We start from the raw sequence: 20,668 nt of genomic DNA, 5'->3' as shown, positions 1-20,668 counted from the left end.
TAGGGGGGGGGGACGGACCGCGGGCGGCGCCGCTATTGGTGGGTTGCGGCCAGACCGCGCCGCCATTGGCTGTTGGCGGCGCTCCCCCCGCCGCGGTCCGGCGGCGGCCATGGCGGCCGTGGCGGCGCGGGGCCGCTGCCCCGAGTGCGGCTCGGCCGCGCTGGTGGAGGACGCGCTGTACGCGCAGCAGCAGCTGGTCTGCGCCGCCTGCGGCTGCGTCCTGGCCGAGGGGCTGCTCACCACCACCTACAGCGACGAGGAGCATCTGCGGGGTGCGGAGCGCGCCGGGGCCCGGCTGACCCGCTCCCCGGGTTGTGTGTCGGTGTCTCCCCCCACCCCCGTCCCTCCCGGCGGTCTCCCGGTGTCCGCGGGGCCGTGCCGGGTCGCGCTGGCCGCTCTCCCCTCCCTCCGTCGCCCACAGCATTTCCCTGCCGGGGTTTGGGCTGGGAGCCGCTGATGAGCCGCTCCTGGGCGTTTAAATCTCTTATAAGGGATTTACGGTGTGGATTCCTTATTATTAATGAAAAAGGCTGTCGAAATCTCGTTTAAAGCTCTTAGAAGAGCTTTAAGTGCTGTGGGCCGTTGGCTGAATCCATGTGTGGAGAATCCCCAGCCCTGGGGGGATCCCACCCCTCCCTCACCTGAGCTGCTCTGTCCCTTCTGATGGTTGGAATCCAGCCCCGTGGGGTTGGATTTGGATTTGGTTGCCCCAAATCCTAACGACACTGTCCCCCTGGGATCACTGCAAGGCTGTCTGACCTAACCCTGTTTTCCAGAGGTGGCCTATTCCCAGAGCACTGGGCAGAAGGAGCAGCTGAGCCGCTGCCTGCAGCGAGGTAAGAGTGTTTCTCCCCCACCCCTCGAGCCTCCCTGGCTGCTGCTCCAGTTTGTTTAGTGCATTTATAATGCTTTAAAAAAATGGTGAGACCCTTTGGAGCTGGTGGCAAAGCCTGGATGAGGCAGCTGGTGCTGCACCCAGCCAGCACTGAGGGACGGGGAGGTGCAGGAACCTGGCTGCTCTGGCACCTGTGCCTGGGCTGGGTGAGCTCTGCCTGCTCTGGAATGCTGAGGAGAAGCTGCCTGATCCCACCTCTGAGGGCAGCGTCTCCCCGCAGGGATCCGGCGGGTCCAGGACCTGTGCAAAGTCCTGCAGCTGCCGGCGGTGTTCGAGGAGACGGCCGTGTCCTACTTCCAGAGGGCCCTCCTGCTCCCTGCCTTCCACCTGGTCAGCCTGGAGAAGAAGGAGCTGCTGGGGGGCTGCTGCGTGTTCGTGACGTGCCGCCAGCACAACTGGCCCCTGACCATGGGCACCATCTGCTCCCTCCTCTACGCCAAGCAGGAGCTGTTTGCCGGCGTCTTCCAGAGCCTGCAGAAGGAGCTGGGGCTCTCTGTGCCCGCCCTGAGCCTGGCAGACCTGGTGAAGACACACCTGAGCAGGTAACAGGGCCCCTACTAGGGGGCACAGGTGGGGTGAGCTGTGTGGCACAGGGGTGTGGCTTTTGTGCCTCCCTTGTCACGCCTGGGCTGGGATTTTCTCATCTCCTCGGTTTGGAGAGGGCAGGGAGGTGCTCAGGCAGGTACCATGAGTTCCAGAATCATGGAATCATTGAGGTTGGAAAAGACCTTCAGGGTCATCGAGTCCAACCTGTGCCCCATCCCCACCTTGTCCCCCAGCTCAGAGCACTGAGTGCCACATCCAGTCCTTCCTTGGACGCCTCCAGGGATGGCGACTCCACCACCTCCCTGGGCAGGCCATTCCAATGTTTTAACAATTCTTCCCATGAAGAAACCCCTCCTGGTGTCCATGAGCAGCAGCCCCTGGCAGGGGCAGGGTGTGTTTGTCCCAGAGGGCCTCCCTGCAGCCACATCTCCCAGGTGACCGAGGCTTCCCTGCTCCCGCAGCTTCCGGCTGTTCCAGCCCTCGGCCGACGTCCCTGCCCCGTTCCTGGAGGACAAGGAGAAGCTGGTGGCCCGGACCATGGGGATTGTGGAGCTGGCCAGCGAGACGTGGCTGGTGACGGGCCGGCACCCCGTGCCCGTGGTCACGGCCGCAGCGTTCCTGGCGTGGCAGTCGCTGCAGCCCCGCACCCGCCTCTCCTGCCCCCTGGCAAGGTTCTGCAGGGTGGCAGGGGTGGATCTGCCTCCCCCTGCCCACCTGAGGCTGAAGGAACTGCTGGAGATCCTGCTGGGAATGGCCTCCCAGCTCCCCTGGCTGCGCAGCTTCCACCTGGACAAGAAGACGGTGGTGAAGCACGTGGGGGATCTGCTGCAGCACCGGGTGTTCCTGCTGAAAAACGCCTTCTGCCAGGAGGGTGGGGAGGAGCAGCAGTGTGGTGCGGCCTCAGGCCAGGGCTCCACAGGCCAGGGATCGCCAGGTGAGGGCACTCCAGGCCAGCACTCCCTGGATAAGGGCTCCCCAGACCAGGACTCTCTGGATAAGGGCTCCCCAGGCCAGGACTCCCTGAATAAGGATGCTCCAGGCCAGGACTCCACAGGCCAGGACTTGCTGGGCCAGGGCTCTCCCAGTTCTCCTCCAGTGGCACAGGAGAAAGGCTGTCCCTTGGCAGGGAAATTCCCGAGGCCTCTGCTCCCACCCTGCCTCATCCATCCCAGGAAGAGGCTGCGTTCGGCAGCTCCGAGCGCTCCCGACCCGGCCATCACCGGCGACGAGCCCATCTCTGACAGCGAGATCGAGCAGTACCTGCGGAGCCCCGAGGAGATCCGGGCCTTCAGGAAGGCCAAGGCCTGGTCCTGAAGGCGGTTGTGGCCCAGAGGATGGTCCAGAGACAGTTTTGGGACCAAAAGTGTGAAACCCGCCAGGGACAGAGCGGTTGTGCTGCGGGACAGTCGCCTGGGAAACGGGGTTGTGGGGCCTTTGTGTTCTGGACCAAAATGGGGCTTTTTGTAGAGTGACTGCTTTGGGTCGTGTTAACATTTCTGATAGAAATAAATGGAAGTGCGGGTGCCAGGTTTTCCAGGGCAGCCTCACCTTCCACTTCTAATCCTTCAGCAGAATGAGTTTGTGAGGGTCAGAAAAACCCCTGGGGCTGGGCTGTACTGAACATGAAGTCTGAGAGAAATAACAGTGGGTCTTGGCAGATTGGCAAGTCTTTAATATATTAAACAAAACATATCTGCTAGAAACATTCTATTCATATAAAAATGCAAAAAGACCCCTTTAAAGACATTTCTTTGGCATATTTCCCTTCCCTCCCCCCCGGATATTGCAGGAAGCTCTGTTGATATGTCATTCGCTTGTAAACAGACAAAACAAAGTGTAATTAAGAATACAAAGCTTTTTCTCTAATACTGTCACAGTGCAGCAAAGCAATAGAACCACGGGGCATCAGCCAGGCTGGTGGGGCTGCAGGAGCCACAGCAAGGGTTTAAATTGTGTTAAATACCAGGGACAATGAAATATTTAAGCATCTAAGCTGGGCAGAGAAGCCGAGGCAGGCAGGTAAGCGGCAGGTTAAGCCCAGGGGTGCCCCAGCCCTGTGGGTTGAGGGGTTCTGAGGTGAGACCAAGCCCCACTAAGTGCTTTTTCCTCCCCTGACTCGTGGCCCCCGCTGGCCCCACGACCCCTCGGAGGTAGCTGTGTAATTAAACTCATTTGCACGCAGGGGAAGCTGAGGCAGGGGAGGCTGGAAAGGGCAGAGGTGGCACCAGACTCCCGTCCTGCATTGCTGCAGCCCTCCCCGTGGCCTGGCTGTTTTACCTGCCTGCTGGGAAAAAGGGGGGGACTTGTTTTTCAATGGAAACAGTAAGTGCTTATCCAGGTTCCAGCCCTTTGACTGCATCGTGGGAACTGTCTGAGGAAGGTCCCTAATTCCTTGGCATTTTTATCCTGCATTCCCAGGAATGGTCCCTGCTCCCCAGGAAGGTTTCTCTGCCTTCCTAAGAGCAAACGTGAGTATTTTCTGGATTAAGGACATGGACCTGCTCTGGGTTTGTCACACATCTTGGTTCTTTGGTGCTTTGGCACAGAGGGTCAGTCCCGGCTCCACCAGCCCACCCCATTGCATGGCTTGTGCCTCCGAGGGCCTGGGAGCCCTTCCTGGCTGTGACTTTAGTGTCTGGCATTAAAGCAGTGCAGACAATCGAGGTGATCCTCACCTTGGAGCTGAGGCTCCTCTTACCTTGTGCTTGGCTTTGCAGTATGGCTTTGGCACCGTGCAACCGCCAGGGCTGAACGCCGGATAAAACCACTCCAGAGGGAGCAGCTGCTCTCCAGCAGCCGCCTGCTCAGGCTGGGGCTGCGGTGTCTGGACGTGAAGGGCACTTGGGGTGGTCCCTCAGTGGGAATATTGCAGTCGTGGCACGAGCGGGCCCTGGCCCAGTGCCCATCCCCTTCCCAGGGAACGCGGGTGGGGAGCGAGGCCCTCGCGCCACTTACGGCTCTGTCTATACATATATATACATTCAATAATATAGCTTTGAAAAATAGACATTTCCTCTGTATAATATAAAATAGCATTTAGGATCAGTCTCAAGCGACACGCCGGAGTGATTAAAGCACAGTCGCAGTTCCTGCAAGGATTGCCTGGAGCCCTCACCCGGCACCACCGCGGGAAGCTCGGAGCCTCCTCGGGGTGGGGGGGGGACAGGTGGGGTCACCCGGGGTCACCGGAGCCCCCCGGCTGTGCCGCCCATCCCTGCTAGTGCACGTGGTGATTCCCACAGAGCAGCTCTGGCCGCAGCTCCCGGAGGAGATCACCGTGGCTGTCGGTCCTTCCCCGCCTTCACACGGTGGTCTCGCTCTTCCAGAGGCCGGTCTTCATGCCGGCCACGCCGTCGGCGCTGGCCAGGTTGATGTCGTACTTGCTGCCCTTGAGGCCGCCGTTGTGGCTGCCCACGTTCAGGGGGTAGGAGCGGCGCTTCGCCTCCCTCTCGGCGGCGCCGCCCGGCCGCAGGCTGTCCCGGCTGGCGCTCCTCCGGCGACCCTCGGCGAAGTCGGGCGCCCGCCGCCCGCCATCACTGCCCTCCGAGGGGCTGGCGGCCGCCTCCCCGTCCTTGGGCCCCCGCGGCCCCACGCGGCTGCCGCTGGCCGGGCTGGTCCTGCCGCTGGGGTAGCTCTCGGAGTGGCTGTTGTGGAGGCTCCCGCTCTCGCTGGACGGGTGCTCCGAGGGGCCCCGCAGCATTTTCAAGCGGTGGTGCTTCCCGTCCCGGCACGGCTTAGTTCTGCCCCGGTGGCTCCTGCGGCCGTGGAGGTTGCTGGCGTGCCTCGTGGGCTTCCCGTCAGCGGCATCTGGCTCCAGGCAGGCGGCCGGGCGGGCGTCCGCCTGGCTCTGGGCGACCTGCAGGTTGGTGAGCTTGCAGCGGCCCCCGGCCGAGCCGGCGCTGCTGGGCGAGGAGGAGGAGGAGGCGCCGGAACGAGCTGCCTCCGGGTCGCAGCCGATGAAGACCTGTGAGCCGTCCTCCGGCCCCAGCCCGGGGTGCACGTAGGCCTGCATGGGCAGCGCGTTCCGGTACGATGGGCAGCAGGAGAACCAGGAGCTGAGCACGTCCCGGCGCCGCAGGCAGTGATGGACGAAGATGAAGAGCCCCAGTGCCACGGCGGTGACGCCGTAGAGGCAGCTGAAGACAATGTTCAGGTACCAGCGCTGGGACACGGCCATGGCACCGAACGTCCACAGCGCCACGTACAAGGCGTGGGTGGTCACCAGTGCCCAGAACTGGACCCGCAGGGAGTAGACACCGTCCCCCTCGGGGCAGGGTGGCCCCGAGTTCAGTGTCACCGAGATGGACCCAGAGTCTGTCAGGAGGTCACCGGTGCCCCCCAGCCGTGGCGGTGGCTCCAGTGGCTCCGGGATGTCTTTCCGGCGTAAGGGTCGGCACTGGAGGCTGAGCCCGGCGCAGAGGAAGTAAATCCAGGTGACGAGCAGGATGAAAGCCACGGGGACGTAGAAGGCTCCCAGGCTGGGCCGCCACACCAGCCAGCAGCTGTGCGGGACAAGAGGGGCTCTGAGGGGTCGTGGCGTGGAGGTGCTCAGCAGCCCCGCCCTGATGGCACGGCCTCTGTGGGGCCATGCTGCTTGCCTGGCTGATTTTTCCCCAGTACATGGATAACTCTTGGGAAAAACCTCACTGGCCTTTCCCCGTCTTGCCCAGATTCCCAGTTTGCTGCCCCAGCAGAGGGAGGCCACCCGTGTGGGGAGGAGGGAATGTCGAGAGGGAACACTTACTAGGGGTTGTTGTCGTGGTAGTTGTGGATGTTGACGGCTGCCGTGATCCCGCAGATGATGAGGGGGATCCCGCCGGCGATCAGGTAGAACCTGCACGGGGAGGGACGGTGTCACTGCAGCCCTGCAGCCCTCAGGAGAGCACGGGATGGGCTTGCCCAACAGAACAAGTCCCACCCCAGCCCCTGGGCGTGGGGCAGGAGGTGCTCCCGCAGCTCCCCCCAGGACGGGGCGAGGGGGAGGGGGGTCTGCACCTCAGCATGGGTCTGGGGGCTGCCTGGGACACATCCCCATCCGGCTGCCGTGGTGCCTTCCAGGTCACCTCCTTGTAGAGCACTCGGGCTTTCACCGCCATCCAGAGCAGGGTGGAGAGGGAGGAATAGTGCAAGATGATGCCGACCTGTGGGAGAGGCCACGGTTGGGGAGGGGGTGCTGCTGACATGGCTGTTTCCCCCCAGGTCACCGCCCTGCAGAAGCCCACAGCACGGGGCTCTGCCCATCCCTCAGCCCGGTACCCACCGCCTGGCACACGATCCGGTACCCGGTGAGGGTGATGCCTCCCGCGAAGACGGCGGCCGTCATGGCAATGTGGAAGCAGAGGTTGAGCAGCATGTGCCAGCCCTTCCGTGGGATGAGGATGGTGCTGGAAGAGCGAGAGGCACAGCAGGTACCTGTGAGCTCCTGCCCAGCCCTGAGAGAGCCACAGCTCCTGCTGGCACAGACCCTGCATCCAGAGGCCCAGGCCAACAGCCTGTCCCTGGCCATGGAGTGTGGCTGGTGGAGAAGCTGTGTAGGCACACACGTGCACATGGGCAAAGGACCAGGACCCAGGGCTCCTGGGGCAGTGCTACTTGGCAGGCAGCACGTTCCTGGAGGGTCGTCTCCTGAGAGCCCATGTCCTAAAGGGCCTCATTCCCTGGATGACTATCCCCATGCACTTTCCTTCTGGCCATTGGGGAGCCCCTCCAGCTGCCAGGGAGACACCCACCCCTGCACAGCCCCCCAGCCACCTCCGCGGGCACCAAGGCGCTCCCTCACCCGTGGTGGACGATGTAGGTGATGATGGTGGTGAAGAGGCAGAGCAGCAGCACGGCTGTGCAGGTGTACATGGCCGGGTGCAGCACCTCCACGGCACCTTGTGCCTCTCCGGGGAACCCGCTCAGCTCCTGCACGGCACAGCACAGCCCATCACACCCCACGTCGCCATCCCTGGCCCCTGTCCCCCCCCACATCCCCCACTGCAGCCCTCAGGCTCCACATTCCCCCCACCCCGGCAAGGCTCCCGGCCCCACCGCTCGCCCACACCCACCATGAGCACGGCCACGTTGCTGAGGTGCCGGCAGTGCAGGGAGGTGACGTTGGGCTCACGGGCAGCCAGCTGGCACCCCTCGGCGCTCCAGCCCCCCATGCCCCCCAGCACCTCGAAGTTCCAGTACGCGGCCACGGGGTCCGCGCCCTCCCCGGGGTGCCGCAGGGACACGGCCACCGGCTCCGACAGGTTTCCCACTCCGCAGCCGTCTGCAGCAACAGAGAAACCCGGTCAGCAGGACAAGTGACACCCCTCCACCTGCACCCAAAAAGGGCCTGGACATGGGGGATGCCCCCCCACATCCCACCTCTCCACGAGAACCCCAGGGATGGCTCTGCGCTGCAGGAACACCCCACCAACACCCCAAGAAGCCCACGGAGTTCCATCCCCCAAGAAAAGCAACCCCAGGGCAGCCCAAGCCCCCCCCCCCCATCCCCCCCTTACCGGCCCCTGCGTAGATGACCGGGGTGGCCCCGCGGCGGCGTTTGCCATCATCAGCCAGCCGGGAGGAGTTCCCAGTGCTGCAGAAGAGTTTCCCGTTGCGGAAGACCAGCAGCTGGAGCTTGCAGTCAGTCCCTGGCACGGCCGAGACCGGGCTGGCAAACAGGCTGGGGGGCAGCTGGATGGAGGCCAGGGCGATGCTGTTCTGCGGGCGCAGGGTCGCCGGTGAGCAGGGGCTGACCCCCAAGCCCCCCCCCGGCCCCTGGCATAGCCATACCTTGATGTGGAAGCTGGTCAGGGAGACGTTGGGGCGCCCCGTGGTGCAGCGCAGCCTGAGCTGCTGGTCGGGCACGGGCTCGGCCCCTCGCTCAGCCAGGGGGGGACGTCCCGGTGCAGCCCCGTCCCGCCGCTGGAACGCCACGCAGCTCAGCCCCACGTAGCTCTCGGGCTTCACCACGTACGCCTCGAAGGCGATATTGCGGGAGTTCTGCCGGGCACAGCGCCGTGGGGGGGTCATCAGTCCTGGCACAGCCAGAGAGACCCCTGGCAGAGCCAGAGAGACCCCTGGCACAGGCAGAGACCCGACACCAGCCCCCCAATTTTTCCTCCTCCCTCTCCAGCCCCCCCTCACCACCGCCATGTGCTGGGAGTTGCTGCCCAGCGTGTGAGCTGCGATCCTCTCCAGGGAGCGGACGATGCTGGTGCAGGCCTTCTCCTCCTTCTGCGACATCCACAGGATGTGGTCGTCCACCAGCATGATGTTGCTGGCCATCTCCACGATCACGTCCGTCAGCTGCAGGGACAGTGAGTGGCTCTGCAAAGATCTGCCACCGTCCCTCGGGGAAACACCCCAGTTCATGCTTTTCCACCCCAAAACCACGGGGCAGCACTGGGGCAAGCAGGGGACAGCTGCACCACTCGTTACCTGCTTGATCTGGTCCACGTAGCCAATAAACTTCTCTATCATCTGGGCCACGTAAAGGACATCAACCATGTCGGAGAAGTTGGCTGCCTCGGCCGTGTAGACGCGGAGCTGGTGTGCCAGGGTCAGGGCGTTGGAGGCGTTGATGGGCATCTGTGGCCACGGAGAGGGCACAGTCACCGGCTGTGCCTGGCCCCCCCAGCCCCGGCCAAGCCCCCTGGCACCCCCACTCACCAGCACGAAGGTGTAGAGCACTCGAGTGATGTCGTTGGTGTAGAGGCAGTGGGAGTAGTCGCCGTCCTCCCAGCGCCCGGTGCGGTCGCAGCGCCGCCACGCCTGCTTCTCGCCCGCCGCGCCCGCGCCTGCCGGCCCCGCGGCAAACGGGTGCTGCAGGCAGGGCTGGTAGGCTGTGATACCCGCCAGGGTGCGGGGCCACCTGCGGGCACCCACACACGGTGACCGTGGGGCACCTGCCACCAGCATCCCCCCCCCATGCACCCCCTGCCCAGCGCCACTCGCGAGCACCGTGGCCCCCGACACCCTCCACCAAGCCCCCACCTCTCCTGGGCTCCAGGGGGGGGTTGAGGGTGATACTCCCCAAAAATCCCCCACCCCCTCCAATCCCGTATCCTGCTCGGCCCTGGCAGCGCAGGGGGGAGGCAGCAGGGGTGGGGGGCACCGCTAATTTAAGCCACATTGACTGTGCCAGTAATTTATATTCCGTAAGGGCCCCGCCGGGGTTACGGCGGGCGCCCGGAGCCTTTCGTCTCGTGCCAGAGAAATTCCAACACCTCTGCTGCTGGAGCCAGGCTGCGCCGCCGGCACGGGAAGCCCTTCAAAAGCGCGCGCGCTCCCCACGGCCGCTAATCGCTACCAGACGCCCGGTCACCTGCGGCGAGGTGAGGGGAGGCGAGGCGAGCCCCCGGCCCGCCCGTGCTCCACGTGGCACAGACCACAGACCACGTGTGTCCCCACCTGAAGTCCCCGCGGTTGTTGGTGACCCGCTCGGCAGGGCAGTAGGACGCGGAGGTCTCCAGCACCACGATCTCCACCTTCTTGCTGACGTTGCCCTGGGAGGTGGAGACAGCGCATTCCCACTCGCCGTTGGCGGAGACGTGGATGTTGGAGAGGATGAGCTCGCTGCGGGCAGAGGGGACGGGCTGGCACGGCGGGGCTGCCCCACGGCGAGCCTGCAGCAGTGGTCCCCCAGGCCTGGGGGCTCGGGGACACATGCCATGAAGCACAGGAGGTGCCCCCACTTGGCAGCCCTCCCGTGGCACTCAGTACCTGCAAACCTGCGAGTCCTGCGGCCACGAGTGTCCATCCCCATCCCCATCTCCATGTGGTCTGTATTGCCATCCCCATCTCATCTCCATCCCTGTCCCCATCTCGTTCCCATCCCCATTCCCATCCCGGTCCCCACCCCTGACCTGGTGATGAAGGTGCAGTCATGGATGAGACTCTCCTCCACGATGACGCCCGTCCGCTCGTCCTCCTCCACGGGCTCTCGGTTGTGGAACCACCGGATCTGGGTGCTGTTGTCCAGGTACGTGGCCGTGCACTGGAAGGGCAGCCGGTCGCCCTGGAAAACCACCTGGCGCAGCGACGGGATGAGGTGGTGGGTGTGCAGCTCCGGGGCGCCCGCTGCGGGGGACACAGGTGAGCCCGCGCCGCCGCCGCCGCCGCCGCCCCCGCCCCGGCCCCGGGCTCACCGCAGCGGAGCTGCCCGTCCCGCGCCCCGCGCAGGGTCACGCCCCGCAGCTGCCGGGGGAACGCGCACGCCGTCCGCTCCGAGATCTGCGCCGAGCGGTCGCGGGCCCAGGGCAGCACCCAGCGCAGGTTGCAGTCGCACGTCAGGTACTCGGTGGCGAAGTCCCTGCGAGGGACGGCGTTCACAGGGTCACACACCAACCCTGAGACCCTCGGCAGGGTTTCCCCCTGGTGCCAAAATCCTGGGGCACAAACTCACACGACTTTCAGGGAGGGGAGCTCGTCGAAGACGCCGGGCGGGAGGCTGGAGAAGATGTTCCCGGACATGTTCCTGCGGGACAGGAGAGAAAGGTGGCATGGAGAGGAGCGGGGACCTGCTGGGAGAGGGGACACATCCTACCCCCTCGCTGAGCCCTCACACTGCCCCCCTCTCAGGAGCCAGGGGGGAGGGCTGGCCAGGATGTCCCCAGGGAGCTACTTACAGCCGGAGGAGGTTGGGGAGCCCCTGGAAGACACTGGCACTCAAGCAGCCGATGCGGTTGTTGGAGAGATCCCTGCAAGGTAAGCAGAGGGACCATCAGGGCTGGGGACACCCCGCTGTCCCCACTGTCCCCAGGGCCAGCCCCACGTGCTCTCGGGGGGTTGTGCTGGCACTTACAGCCGCTTCAGCTCAGGGAGGCCGAGGAAGGCGCCCGGCTGGACTGTGCTGATCAGGTTGTTCTTCAGGTCCCTGTGGGGAGACAGACACAGACCTTGGGGTGTGACACAGGGAGCCCTGTCCCCAGGAGACACAACGCAGGGGGGCCAAGGGCACGAGTGCACCTGATCCACTCCCAGCCCTCATCTTCTTCCTCAGCCCCTCCAGGCACTGCAAACACCCTACAAGGGCCTCATTAGCAGTTTTCCATCCCATTTCCCTCTTGTTATCTCTGAAGGGTGCAGGGAAGGCACGAGGCTCCTTGCTGCTCCCAGGGGGATGCCAGCCCCTCGGCACACTCCGAGTGCACCAAGGAGCATCACATGCCCCTGCACGTTGGCATTGGCTGCTGGCATTGGCCCCACAATGCTTCCAGAACAGCCGTATCCCGGTGGGTTATCTCCCGTGTCTGGGATAAGAGCACAGCCCTGGACAAGCTCTGTGGCCCTTGGGAAGCTCATTTGGGTGATTAGCCTGATTGCAGGCATGTATCCTATCAGGGGCTGGTCAGGCTGCCAGAAGGGCTGGCAGCACTGGTGGCATCAGCTGCTCCATCCAGTCCCTGGGACCCGAGGCAACTCCTGCCGAGCACCGGCACTGGCTGGGAGAGGAAATGGGATCCATATGGATCTGTGTTTATTTATAGCAGTCTCCAGGGAGCTCGGCGCTGGGTCTCCCGCTGCTCCGCCTGCGGCCCTGGGGACACCCCATCAACCACAGCCCCATTGCAGGGCCAGGAGCCAGTGCCTGGGATGAGGAGCAGTGCAACCCCTTCCAGCAGAGCCAGAGTGCAGGGGGGTGGGAGTCCAGCCAGAGAGACATGAGGGGCCCTGCAGGGAGAGGAAACACAGCCGGCGTCATCCCGGCCCCACTCGGCTGATGCAACGGCTCTGCACATGCCTGCCATCCCCAGCCTTCCAGAGCAGCAAACGCACGTCCCGGCAGCTCCCATGGCCAGCAGTGCAGGCAGGTGTGCAGGCAGGTGTGCACAGGTGAGCGCTGGTGCTGAAGGAACAGCTCCACTCACCTGTACCGCCACCACCCGCTGCACCAACAACAGGCACACTGCAAACACCTGCCCTGCAAACACCCACCTGCACACACCGAGGGAGACCTGGGCACCCGCCTCAGCCCAGCTCAGACAGGGGCAGACGAAGGGACAGAGTCTATCCCTGTCCCTTCTGTCACCCGCCGAGCCCCCTCGCAGTCCCCCTGGGCCATTCCCAAGCGGGGCTGTGCTAATGAGGCCGCCGCCACATACCGGCCCCGCTCAGACTCATTAATCTCATTACGCCGCTACAAATCACCGGAGATGCCAAGCCTGGAGGGGCAGTGGTCCATGGGGGCACCGCTGAGACCCCGGGAATCGGTTCTCCCCATCATGCTGGGACTCTGAAGTGCCCACGATGGGCAGCCAGGGTGAGCAGGGGCCCTGTGAGCCCCAGGATGAGAAGGAAGGGGTCCTGGAGCCCCCAGTGTGTCCCCACCACACCAGCCGGACTCTCCACGGGGCACGTCTGTGCCGTGGCCCCAAACCGACCTGATGAAAACAATTACGGCTCCTGTCGAGGGCAATCAGGAGCTGCACAGGGAGATGTGGCCAGCCTGGGGTGGGGGAGTGCTGCCCACCTTCTCTGGACCCCTCTGACCCTGTGGTGAGCAGCAGGTGACCTGGGGCGGCTGCTCTCCCAGGGCACAGAGACCTTTGTGGGGATCCTGGACACCCTGGGGGCTGCAGAGCCAGAGTCCTCCCCAGGAGTGGCCTCACTGCTCCTCAGCATTAATGAGAGCTCAGTGCCAGGGGCAGGAACTGACCCCAGGCCTGGACTCATGTTGGGGAGGACTTGGCCGTGTGGGATGGTGCCCCCAAGGTGACTGCTTCCCGCTCACCCCAAAACCAGTCCCGTGGGGATTTCCACGGGAGCCCGCGGGGCGCCGGAATGCGCGAGACCTTGGCGGGGAACAAAACGCCCTCAGTGCCGGTCCCCGCGCCTGCATACCTACAGATCAAACCCATATGGGGGCCATAAATCTCCCCTCCTCGCAGCTCCCTCCATAGAGATGCCTTTCATGGAGAGATAAGAAAGTTGACTTTGTTCGGGGGGACAATGTTGCTTTTCATACCGGCCCTCACGGAGCGCGGCCCCCCCGGTGCCTCCTGCCCCACCACAGCTCCCGGGGTCCCTGGGATGCCCGTGGGTGCCGGCGGCAAATTCCGTGCCCCGGGGTCCCAGTCCCGCTGCAGCTCCCAGGAATGACACCAGGAGTGGGATGTGGGTGGTGATGCTGGCACCCACTCCATCCTCACGCCATGGAAGCCCTGCCTGCCCCCCACCCTCCTGCCCGCCGGGCACTCACAGCTTCTCCAGAGCCCACAGCCCGAAGAAAGAGCCGTTCTCCAGCACCGTGATCTTGTTGTTGCTCAGCAGCCTGTGGGAAGAGCAAAGGGAGAAAGGTAGCCTCGTTACCTGACCTGCCGTGGACCCCCGGCCATGCCCTGGTGACCTGGGGGCTGGAGGGGAGTGGGAACAACCAGACCCCCCTGTGAGAAGCCCCAGCCCCAGCTGTGCCACTGGAACAAGGTGAACTCTCAGGGACAGGCTTGAACGGCCAGGTGGGACCATGGGATACTCTGCATGGTCCTCATGCCATGGAACACCACGTGGTCCCCGTGCCAGCTCTTGGGGCATCACCTGGGAGCTGCACGGGTGGGCGATGACCCCCCCCACCCCAGCACCCAGGGCACCCCGAGGACCTGCAACCAGGAGGGGACCCCCCAGCTCCTGCTGGTCACAGCACTGCGGCCACCCCGGGAGCCTCCCAGCCCTGCGATTCTATTCCAAAATAAACAGTTTGCTGGCCGAAGGGGCCCTTGTGGGGAGACGGGAGCGGACGGAGGGCACCGGCACCCGACGATTAAGCCAGGACCTCATTAAAGCTGCAATTAGCAGAGCCAGACGGCTCTCGGGGACCGGCGGTGCCTCCAGGGCGGCCGCGTGGGCACCGGCGACGCCAGCGCCGGCAAATGTGACCCGGCGGCAGAGCCGGGGCAGGCGGCGGCCGGGGCCGGGAGGGCACCGGGGAGCCTCGGCCGGGGGGAGGCGCGGGGAAAAAAGGGCTCATTGAGGGCCGGGCCGGGGCTGTTTACACACGGCGGGCCCGGCGGCCGGGCTGAATGGGGGCTGTGTGTGCTGCCAGCCCGTCCCGCCCGGACGCGCGGCCACGCTCGGCTCACGGGCAGGACCAGACCCGGCTCGGGAGGGGGATGCCACCCTCCCGGGCTGGCTGGGAGGGAAGGGCCGGGGTCCCGCAGCGCGGCCCCCGCATCCTGTGCTAATGAGGAGCCGCCACCGAGCACCGGTCCGCGGGACCCTCGCCCCGGCCGGAGGGGAGCGGAAGCGTCCGGCAGCCCCGACGGCCGCAAATTGCTTCCACACACCGGCGGCCGGAGCTGCCGGGGCCGGGGCCGTGTCTGACCCTTTCCTCCCTGCCAGGACCCCTCTTTGCCGGGGCGCGGCTCGCCCCAGCAGCGACCACGGTGCCGGCTCAGCCCAGGACCCTTCCCAGAGCAGGGGGCAGCAGGGATGTTTCCAGAGCACCACCACTCCCAGTAAAGCCCCAGCTCTGGGCCACAGCAGCCCCTCAGTGTGCCCCAATTCCCCGTCACGGTGTCGGCGGGAGCTGTTGCTCAAGGCCCCAGTGGCTCCAGGAGGTTTTCATTCCAGCAGCAGGAGATTTCACAACCCAAAGCACTGGCTGTGCAGGGGGACACAGCCATGCCCATGCCCCAGTGTGGTGGGCAGAGCCGGGAGGGCCGGAGCACCAGGGAGCTGCACCCCGCTGGGAATGCAGCCCCAGGCTGAGCCCCGGGGACCCTCTCTCTGTTCTTGGGCCCCTGGGACCATCTGTGCCTCTGCCATTCCACATCTCCCACCTTAAAAGGCAACGCTCCCACGATCCAACGGGATCAGCCACCCCTGGGGATCACCTTGGCAAAGCCACCCCTGGAGTCCCTCCAGAGCCGGCTGGTGTGGGACAGACACCCTGAGCTCCAAAAGAGAAGAGATCCTTGCCCAAAACGAGCTGTTGACACAAAAAGCTGCGCTGACAGCAACAGTTTGCCCAAAAGTTTTCTTTCCTGGTAAAACCCTTCCTGGGTAGGGATCCTGGCTCTTCTCTTCCCTGTCCCACAGAAGCCAGCCGGTTCACGCTCCCCTGTTACAGCCCACATCCTCCAACACGGGTTTGTTTTGTTTTCTCTAGTTTCATGGATATTATGTTCCCAATTGTTTTCTGTTGTTTTTTGTTTTTTTTTTTTGGTTGTGTTTTGGTTTTGTATTTTTTTCCCAGGAAGTTCTCATCAGGCTCCATGGGACTTTCTGCTCTCGTGTGTCCGCAGGCAGCTGAGCCCTGTGCAGGCCCTCACCACCGTCCCCTCACATGAGATTACCTGAGAAACCCCAAAATACTACGGGATCAGTGTGTCTGCTGGGCCACCCTGATCCAACACACAGGGGTCACGGGCCAGCAAACCCCGAGCCTCACTGGGGACCCCACGCAGGGACCCAGCCCTTGGCACGCAGGGACGAAACCAGACCCCCAGCTGGATTTCAAACCACAAGAGCTGCCCCGGGGAGGAGGGATCACCTGAGGGGGAGAGGGGATGGGACCCCTCAGCTCAGCAAGAGGAAGGCCCAGCCCGGGCTTGGAGTGATATGCTGGGTGGGAAGGGCTGGGGACCCCCCCAGCCCTCAGTGCCTGACCACCCCCACGTCTCTCCACCCGAAACGGCGCCTTCATCCTGCCCAGTGCCCTGAGACCCTCCGGCCCCGGGGAGCGTGGGCGGGTGGGGGGCTCCCGTCAGGGACAGCCCCGCCACGGGGACAATAATTGGCTAATTGAGCTGCGGCTGGAAAAGTCCCTCCGGACAATGCAGGGATTAAGGACCAGAGCGTGGAGTCAAACGGAAACGATGGGGGATGCATGGTGGGGACGGCGGGGAGAGCCCCGAGGAGCATCCTCCCATCCTGGGGGATCCGGCCCTGGAAGGGGTGCAGCATCTGCACTCCAACCCCCCACCCCAATGCTGGGGCTGTGGGGGCTTGGAGCCCACGAGGCTGCCGGCAGGGAGACACAGACCCCTTCTTCTTCTTCTCTTTTTTTTTTTTTTTTTTTCAAATCTCAAAAAGAGGAGCCAAAAGCGAAAAAAACAAGATTGTTTTTTCAAGCGTGCTGGAATCCACTTGGATAAATAACAGCTCCAGAAACTGGGCTGCTGAAACAATAAACTTCCTCTGGACCCAACCAAAAAAGGACGCGGGGAGACGGTGGCTCCCCAGCCCGGGCAGGGAAGGCAGCGGCGCGGAGGTTCCTGGGGGGGCCGCGGTGGGGGCGGGGACCCGGCCCGGCTCTGCTCTCCAAGTGCATTAATTCAAAGCATATGCCGGGAGCAGATACGGCGCAGGCTGCGCCCCGAGCACGGCTCGCTGCTCTGCAGAGGGATTTGGGGAAGAGAAAAGAGGGGCCCCGGGGCTGGTGAGAGGTGCCGAGGGCTCTGGCAGCAGGGAGGGCTCTGGGGGTGGCAGCATCCCAGGGGAGGACAGGCAGCAACCCAGAGGGACCCTGCAGCATCCCAGGGTGGACCCCACAGCATCCCAGAGGGACCCCACAGTTCTCAGGGGGACCCCACAACACCCCAAGAGGGGCCTGACAGCTCCAGGGAGGGACCTTGCATCCCAGGGGAGACCCTGCAGGATCCCAGAGGGGACCCCACAGCTCCCAGCCCAGTGGGACTGGAGACCCCCCAGCCCTGGCTGGGACCCCTGTCCCCACCTTGTTTGGGTGCTCAGGGGCTGTTCCCTGCCCCGCCCATGCCCGGACGTTGCCTCCAGCCTCACGTCACGCCGGGCTATTTCGGATGGTGAAAATTATTGTTCCAAGCCTCAGCTTTTGTTAGCACAGGAAAAATAAGCTCCAGAGAGAGGATGAAGCCTCCAGAGCCAGCGTGGGCTGGGATGCTCCGACACAAGGGGCAGCACCACGACCCTTAGCCTCTGGAAAACCCAAACCTGATGGAGCTGCAGCCCAATAAACAACAAATAAAAAGATGAGGAAGGCTTCAGAAAGCAACCATCTGCAGGGCCCAGGATAGAGCGGCCTTGGAGCGGGGAGTTCAAGTAGAACTGGAAATTGGTCATAAGTCAAAGCCCTCTATTCCCTGCAGACAATCTGTAATTTCAGTGCAATCAAGCTGTGCACATAAATGAGGCCTGTGCTGGGATTCCACATCTGGAAGAGGTTTGGGCTCCCGCCCGTGTGACAGCGGGGCTGGCCATGGCTCTCCAGCTCTCGTTAGGGATATGGCGCTTTTTCCACCGGCCGATTAGCACAGGGGTCAGCTGGGGGGGATTAAAGCCTTGTTAATCCACGTCTGCAGTGCCCCGGCACCTCACAGCCACAGCCACGCCGGAGGGGTGGCCCAGAGAGGTCCCAAATCCCCCAGCCCCAACAGGAGCAGGATGTGGGGCTGGGGGATTGCCCCAGGCTGCGTCGGTGCCAGCCCTGCCAAAACAGCCGGGTGAGCTCCGCAGGGCCACATCAGAACAGGGTGACACTGAGGCTGGTGCTCCTCCTTCCTCCCTGCAGGGAGCTGGGGGCAGGAATGAAACTCTGGGTGTAAACCGGGGCGGGTGTCAGAGAGCACACGCTGTGTGTGTAACGTCTGCTGGGGCTGCAGAGGGGTTCGTGAGCACCACCCTGCTCACCAGACCCCACATGTGTCCCCATGCTGGCTCCTGGTGATCCCTGCGAGGAGCCAAAGGAAGAGGAAGGAGACACAGCTCTGCTTGGAAGATGTTCCCAATCGGACACCAACATGTGTCTGGGGCACTGGGACTGAGGCCGAGCCCAGCGGTGGCTGCAGGTCCCCAGGGTGCACTTTGTCCCCTCATCCTTTGTCCCCTGTCCCTGCTGCGATGCCAGCGAGCGTTTCTCAGGCACAGGGGGGGTAAATGCGCAGCAGCTGCCGAGGAGGCAGAACAAGATTCCTCAGCACAGGCCTAATAATTGAAGATAAATAAAGAAGTAAAGCGAGAGTGTGGGAAAAAGCCGAAGGAGGGACCCACAGGGCGACAGACCTCCTCCAGCCACCCGACCTCCTCTGGCCGTCCGCCTGTCCCCGGCCACTGCCCAGACAGACGGAGCCGTGGCCAGGCCAGATCCCTCCTCCGCTGGTGGCTGCTGGGAAGAGCCTCCCCGTGCACTCAGGCACTCCTGCCTTCAGGCTGGACTGGATGAGGACTGGAACACGGCTCTGCTTTGAAGCATTACTGCCCCAAACACGCCCCACACTTCCTGCGATGCTGAGCACCCCAGGGGACGGAGAGGGCCTGAGCCCCCCAGGGCACAGCTGAGACCCAGCACCCCAGGGCACATGTAGGAGCCCTGCCCAGACCCGGCTCACCCGCAGGAGTCGAGATTTGGCTGTCCCCAGCAGGGTGTCCCCAAGGCACGTGCAGCCCTTGCCACGTGCCTGGGCCCCTCCGCTCCCTGCCCGCACCCCAGTGGCTCCAGGAGACGCTCCCAAAGTCGGAGCCTCTGGTTTTGATTGTTCCATCTGGAAAGGGTTTGGAATAAATCATGTTTACTGCGCGAGAGCAGAGCCAGGGTCACCGCATATTTGTAGGTTTCTGCCTACGCCTGTAGGTTTCATGTCACGTTTTAGTGGGATCGTGTAATGCCCTAAATGCTTCTGCACCGTCATCCTGGCCCCTCTGAGGGAGCCGGCCCAGCACAGGCAGCACAAACCCTCTGCCCTGCTGGGAACAGCTGGAGAGGGCACCGGAGCAGGCATGGGATGGGTTGCCTTTCCCAAATAAAAACCAACAAGGGCCTAAACGCCCCCACGGGTGTTTGCAAGGGGCTGAGGCACAAGGAAGGGCTGTAGGAGCAAAGCCACGAAGAGCAAAGCTCAGGATGTGATGGAGAGCCCAGCTGTCACCTGCCCACAGCTGTCACCTGCCCACAGCCACCCAGTGTCCCCCACCAAGGGGTGCCAGGGACACCCATCAGTGCTGTTATTCCAATATGACTTCATGCTTTTGATGGAACTGTCACACTCAGCCCCTGCTCGTGGCCCCACTCTGCAGCACCGGTGTGTTCCACAGCCACATTCCACGCGGGGACAGTGGTGCCAGCGGGGTCCCTTCGCTGCCACCATCACCCTGAAGAGAGGACCCCAGGCAATGATTGGCACCCAGGGAACCAAGAGCAACAGCAACGTGATTGAGAGGTTTCCAGCGTGTGGGGATGGACAGCACCAGGGGCTCGGCAGCCCCCAACCCTCAGCAGCATCCAACCAAACCCACCCGAGGAGCGGAATGTGGGAGCCACGACCACGGGCACACTGGCGTGGGCTGCCCGCCCTGACTGGATGACACCCCGGGTGAAGGCGACGTTCCCCTCAGCTGCAGGGCTGCCAGCCCAGCCTCCCATCCAGATTTTAATTCAAACATCTCCTCCGGAGTTATAAATAAACCCTGCAGCGAGCAGCACACGGCTGCCAGCGCCGGCTGAACCCCAACCCCCGGCAAGGGGGGCGTGAGGAAGAGGAGCCTTTAGGGACCAAGCAGCAGCTTTAGACCCTTTGCACAAACTCCAAACCCATTAACCTCTCCTTGTCGCTTCTCAGTAAATATTTCCAGCGAGAACAGTCACTTTCAAACAAAAACATCCTCCCCAGCACTCAGAAACGCCGCGGAGGGAAGCGGGAGAAGGAGCCCGTTTCCTGGATTTCCAGCTCACGTCCACACCAGCCCCGCGCCGCGGGGACAGCGGGGTCCAGAGCCGCGACACTTCTTTTAACGCGATTTAAACCACGTTACGCAGCACCGAGCGACGCTTTCGCTGGTGCAGAGGCGCTTATCGAGAGAAAAAAGGAACTTCATTGCGCTCCCCGACCCCGCGGGGCTTCACCTCCCGGCTCCCGTGTCCCGCCAGCACCTCCCCGAGCCGGGGGCGATGCGGGGTCCCCCCCACACGGAGCGGAGCACGGAGCGGGCTCAGCGAGACCCACGCGTGGGCTCCCGTCCCTCTCGGGGCGCCCCGGGGCAGCAGCGCCCGGCCGGGGCAGTGCGGGGCAGTGCGGGGCCAGAGGGAGATGCCCGTGGGGATGCGGGGGCGATGCCCGGGGGAGATGCCGCGGGGCAGGGGGGGATGCCCGGGGCGGTCCCGCTCGCGGTACTCACAGCGTGACGGTGCCGTCGGGCAGCAGTCGCGGCTCGGGCGGAGCGGGGAGCCCCCCGCCGCTGCAGACCACCCTCCTCCGGGGCGCGCCGGGGCCGCCGCCCGCCTTGGCCCGCTCGGCCGAGCACTTGCAGCCCAGGCTGAGCGCGGGGCAGCTCCGCGCC

General features: G+C 64.0%; 2 protein-coding genes across 2 annotated transcripts in view; one reads left to right on the top strand and one right to left on the bottom strand.

Annotated features, from left to right (window-relative positions):
- Nucleotides 1-109: 109 nt before the first annotated feature.
- BRF2 (BRF2, RNA polymerase III transcription initiation factor subunit) lies at nucleotides 110-3,133 on the top strand. Its single transcript, XM_027667114.1, has 4 exons — nucleotides 110-272; nucleotides 777-836; nucleotides 1,116-1,437; nucleotides 1,903-3,133. Exons 1-4 carry the CDS (start codon nucleotides 110-112, stop codon nucleotides 2,753-2,755), a joined length of 1,398 nt encoding a protein of 465 aa, XP_027522915.1. The 3' UTR covers nucleotides 2,756-3,133.
- A 1,609-nt stretch (nucleotides 3,134-4,742) lies between these two features.
- ADGRA2 (adhesion G protein-coupled receptor A2) overlaps nucleotides 4,743-20,668 on the bottom strand; it is an 18,146-nt gene continuing 2,220 nt past the window's right edge. Inside the window, exons 2-20 of the mRNA XM_027667113.1 lie at nucleotides 20,507-20,659; nucleotides 13,620-13,691; nucleotides 11,223-11,294; nucleotides 11,047-11,118; nucleotides 10,824-10,895; nucleotides 10,567-10,730; nucleotides 10,285-10,498; nucleotides 9,830-9,994; nucleotides 9,089-9,290; nucleotides 8,858-9,007; nucleotides 8,564-8,725; nucleotides 8,210-8,419; nucleotides 7,936-8,137; nucleotides 7,492-7,700; nucleotides 7,221-7,348; nucleotides 6,702-6,825; nucleotides 6,437-6,582; nucleotides 6,186-6,275; nucleotides 4,743-5,943 (exon numbers count right to left, since the gene is read on the bottom strand). Coding sequence (XP_027522914.1) covers nucleotides 4,743-5,943; nucleotides 6,186-6,275; nucleotides 6,437-6,582; nucleotides 6,702-6,825; nucleotides 7,221-7,348; nucleotides 7,492-7,700; nucleotides 7,936-8,137; nucleotides 8,210-8,419; nucleotides 8,564-8,725; nucleotides 8,858-9,007; nucleotides 9,089-9,290; nucleotides 9,830-9,994; nucleotides 10,285-10,498; nucleotides 10,567-10,730; nucleotides 10,824-10,895; nucleotides 11,047-11,118; nucleotides 11,223-11,294; nucleotides 13,620-13,691; nucleotides 20,507-20,659 — 3,808 coding nt within the window. The remainder of the gene's footprint in view (nucleotides 5,944-6,185; nucleotides 6,276-6,436; nucleotides 6,583-6,701; nucleotides 6,826-7,220; nucleotides 7,349-7,491; nucleotides 7,701-7,935; nucleotides 8,138-8,209; nucleotides 8,420-8,563; nucleotides 8,726-8,857; nucleotides 9,008-9,088; nucleotides 9,291-9,829; nucleotides 9,995-10,284; nucleotides 10,499-10,566; nucleotides 10,731-10,823; nucleotides 10,896-11,046; nucleotides 11,119-11,222; nucleotides 11,295-13,619; nucleotides 13,692-20,506; nucleotides 20,660-20,668) is intronic.

Source organism: Corapipo altera, unplaced genomic scaffold, assembly GCF_003945725.1.
Source record: "Corapipo altera isolate COAL_440 unplaced genomic scaffold, ASM394572v1 275, whole genome shotgun sequence".
NCBI lineage: Eukaryota > Metazoa > Chordata > Aves > Passeriformes > Pipridae > Corapipo > Corapipo altera.
The sequence above is the reverse complement of the archived record's forward strand: the minus strand, read 5'-3'. Positions and strand labels throughout refer to the sequence as shown.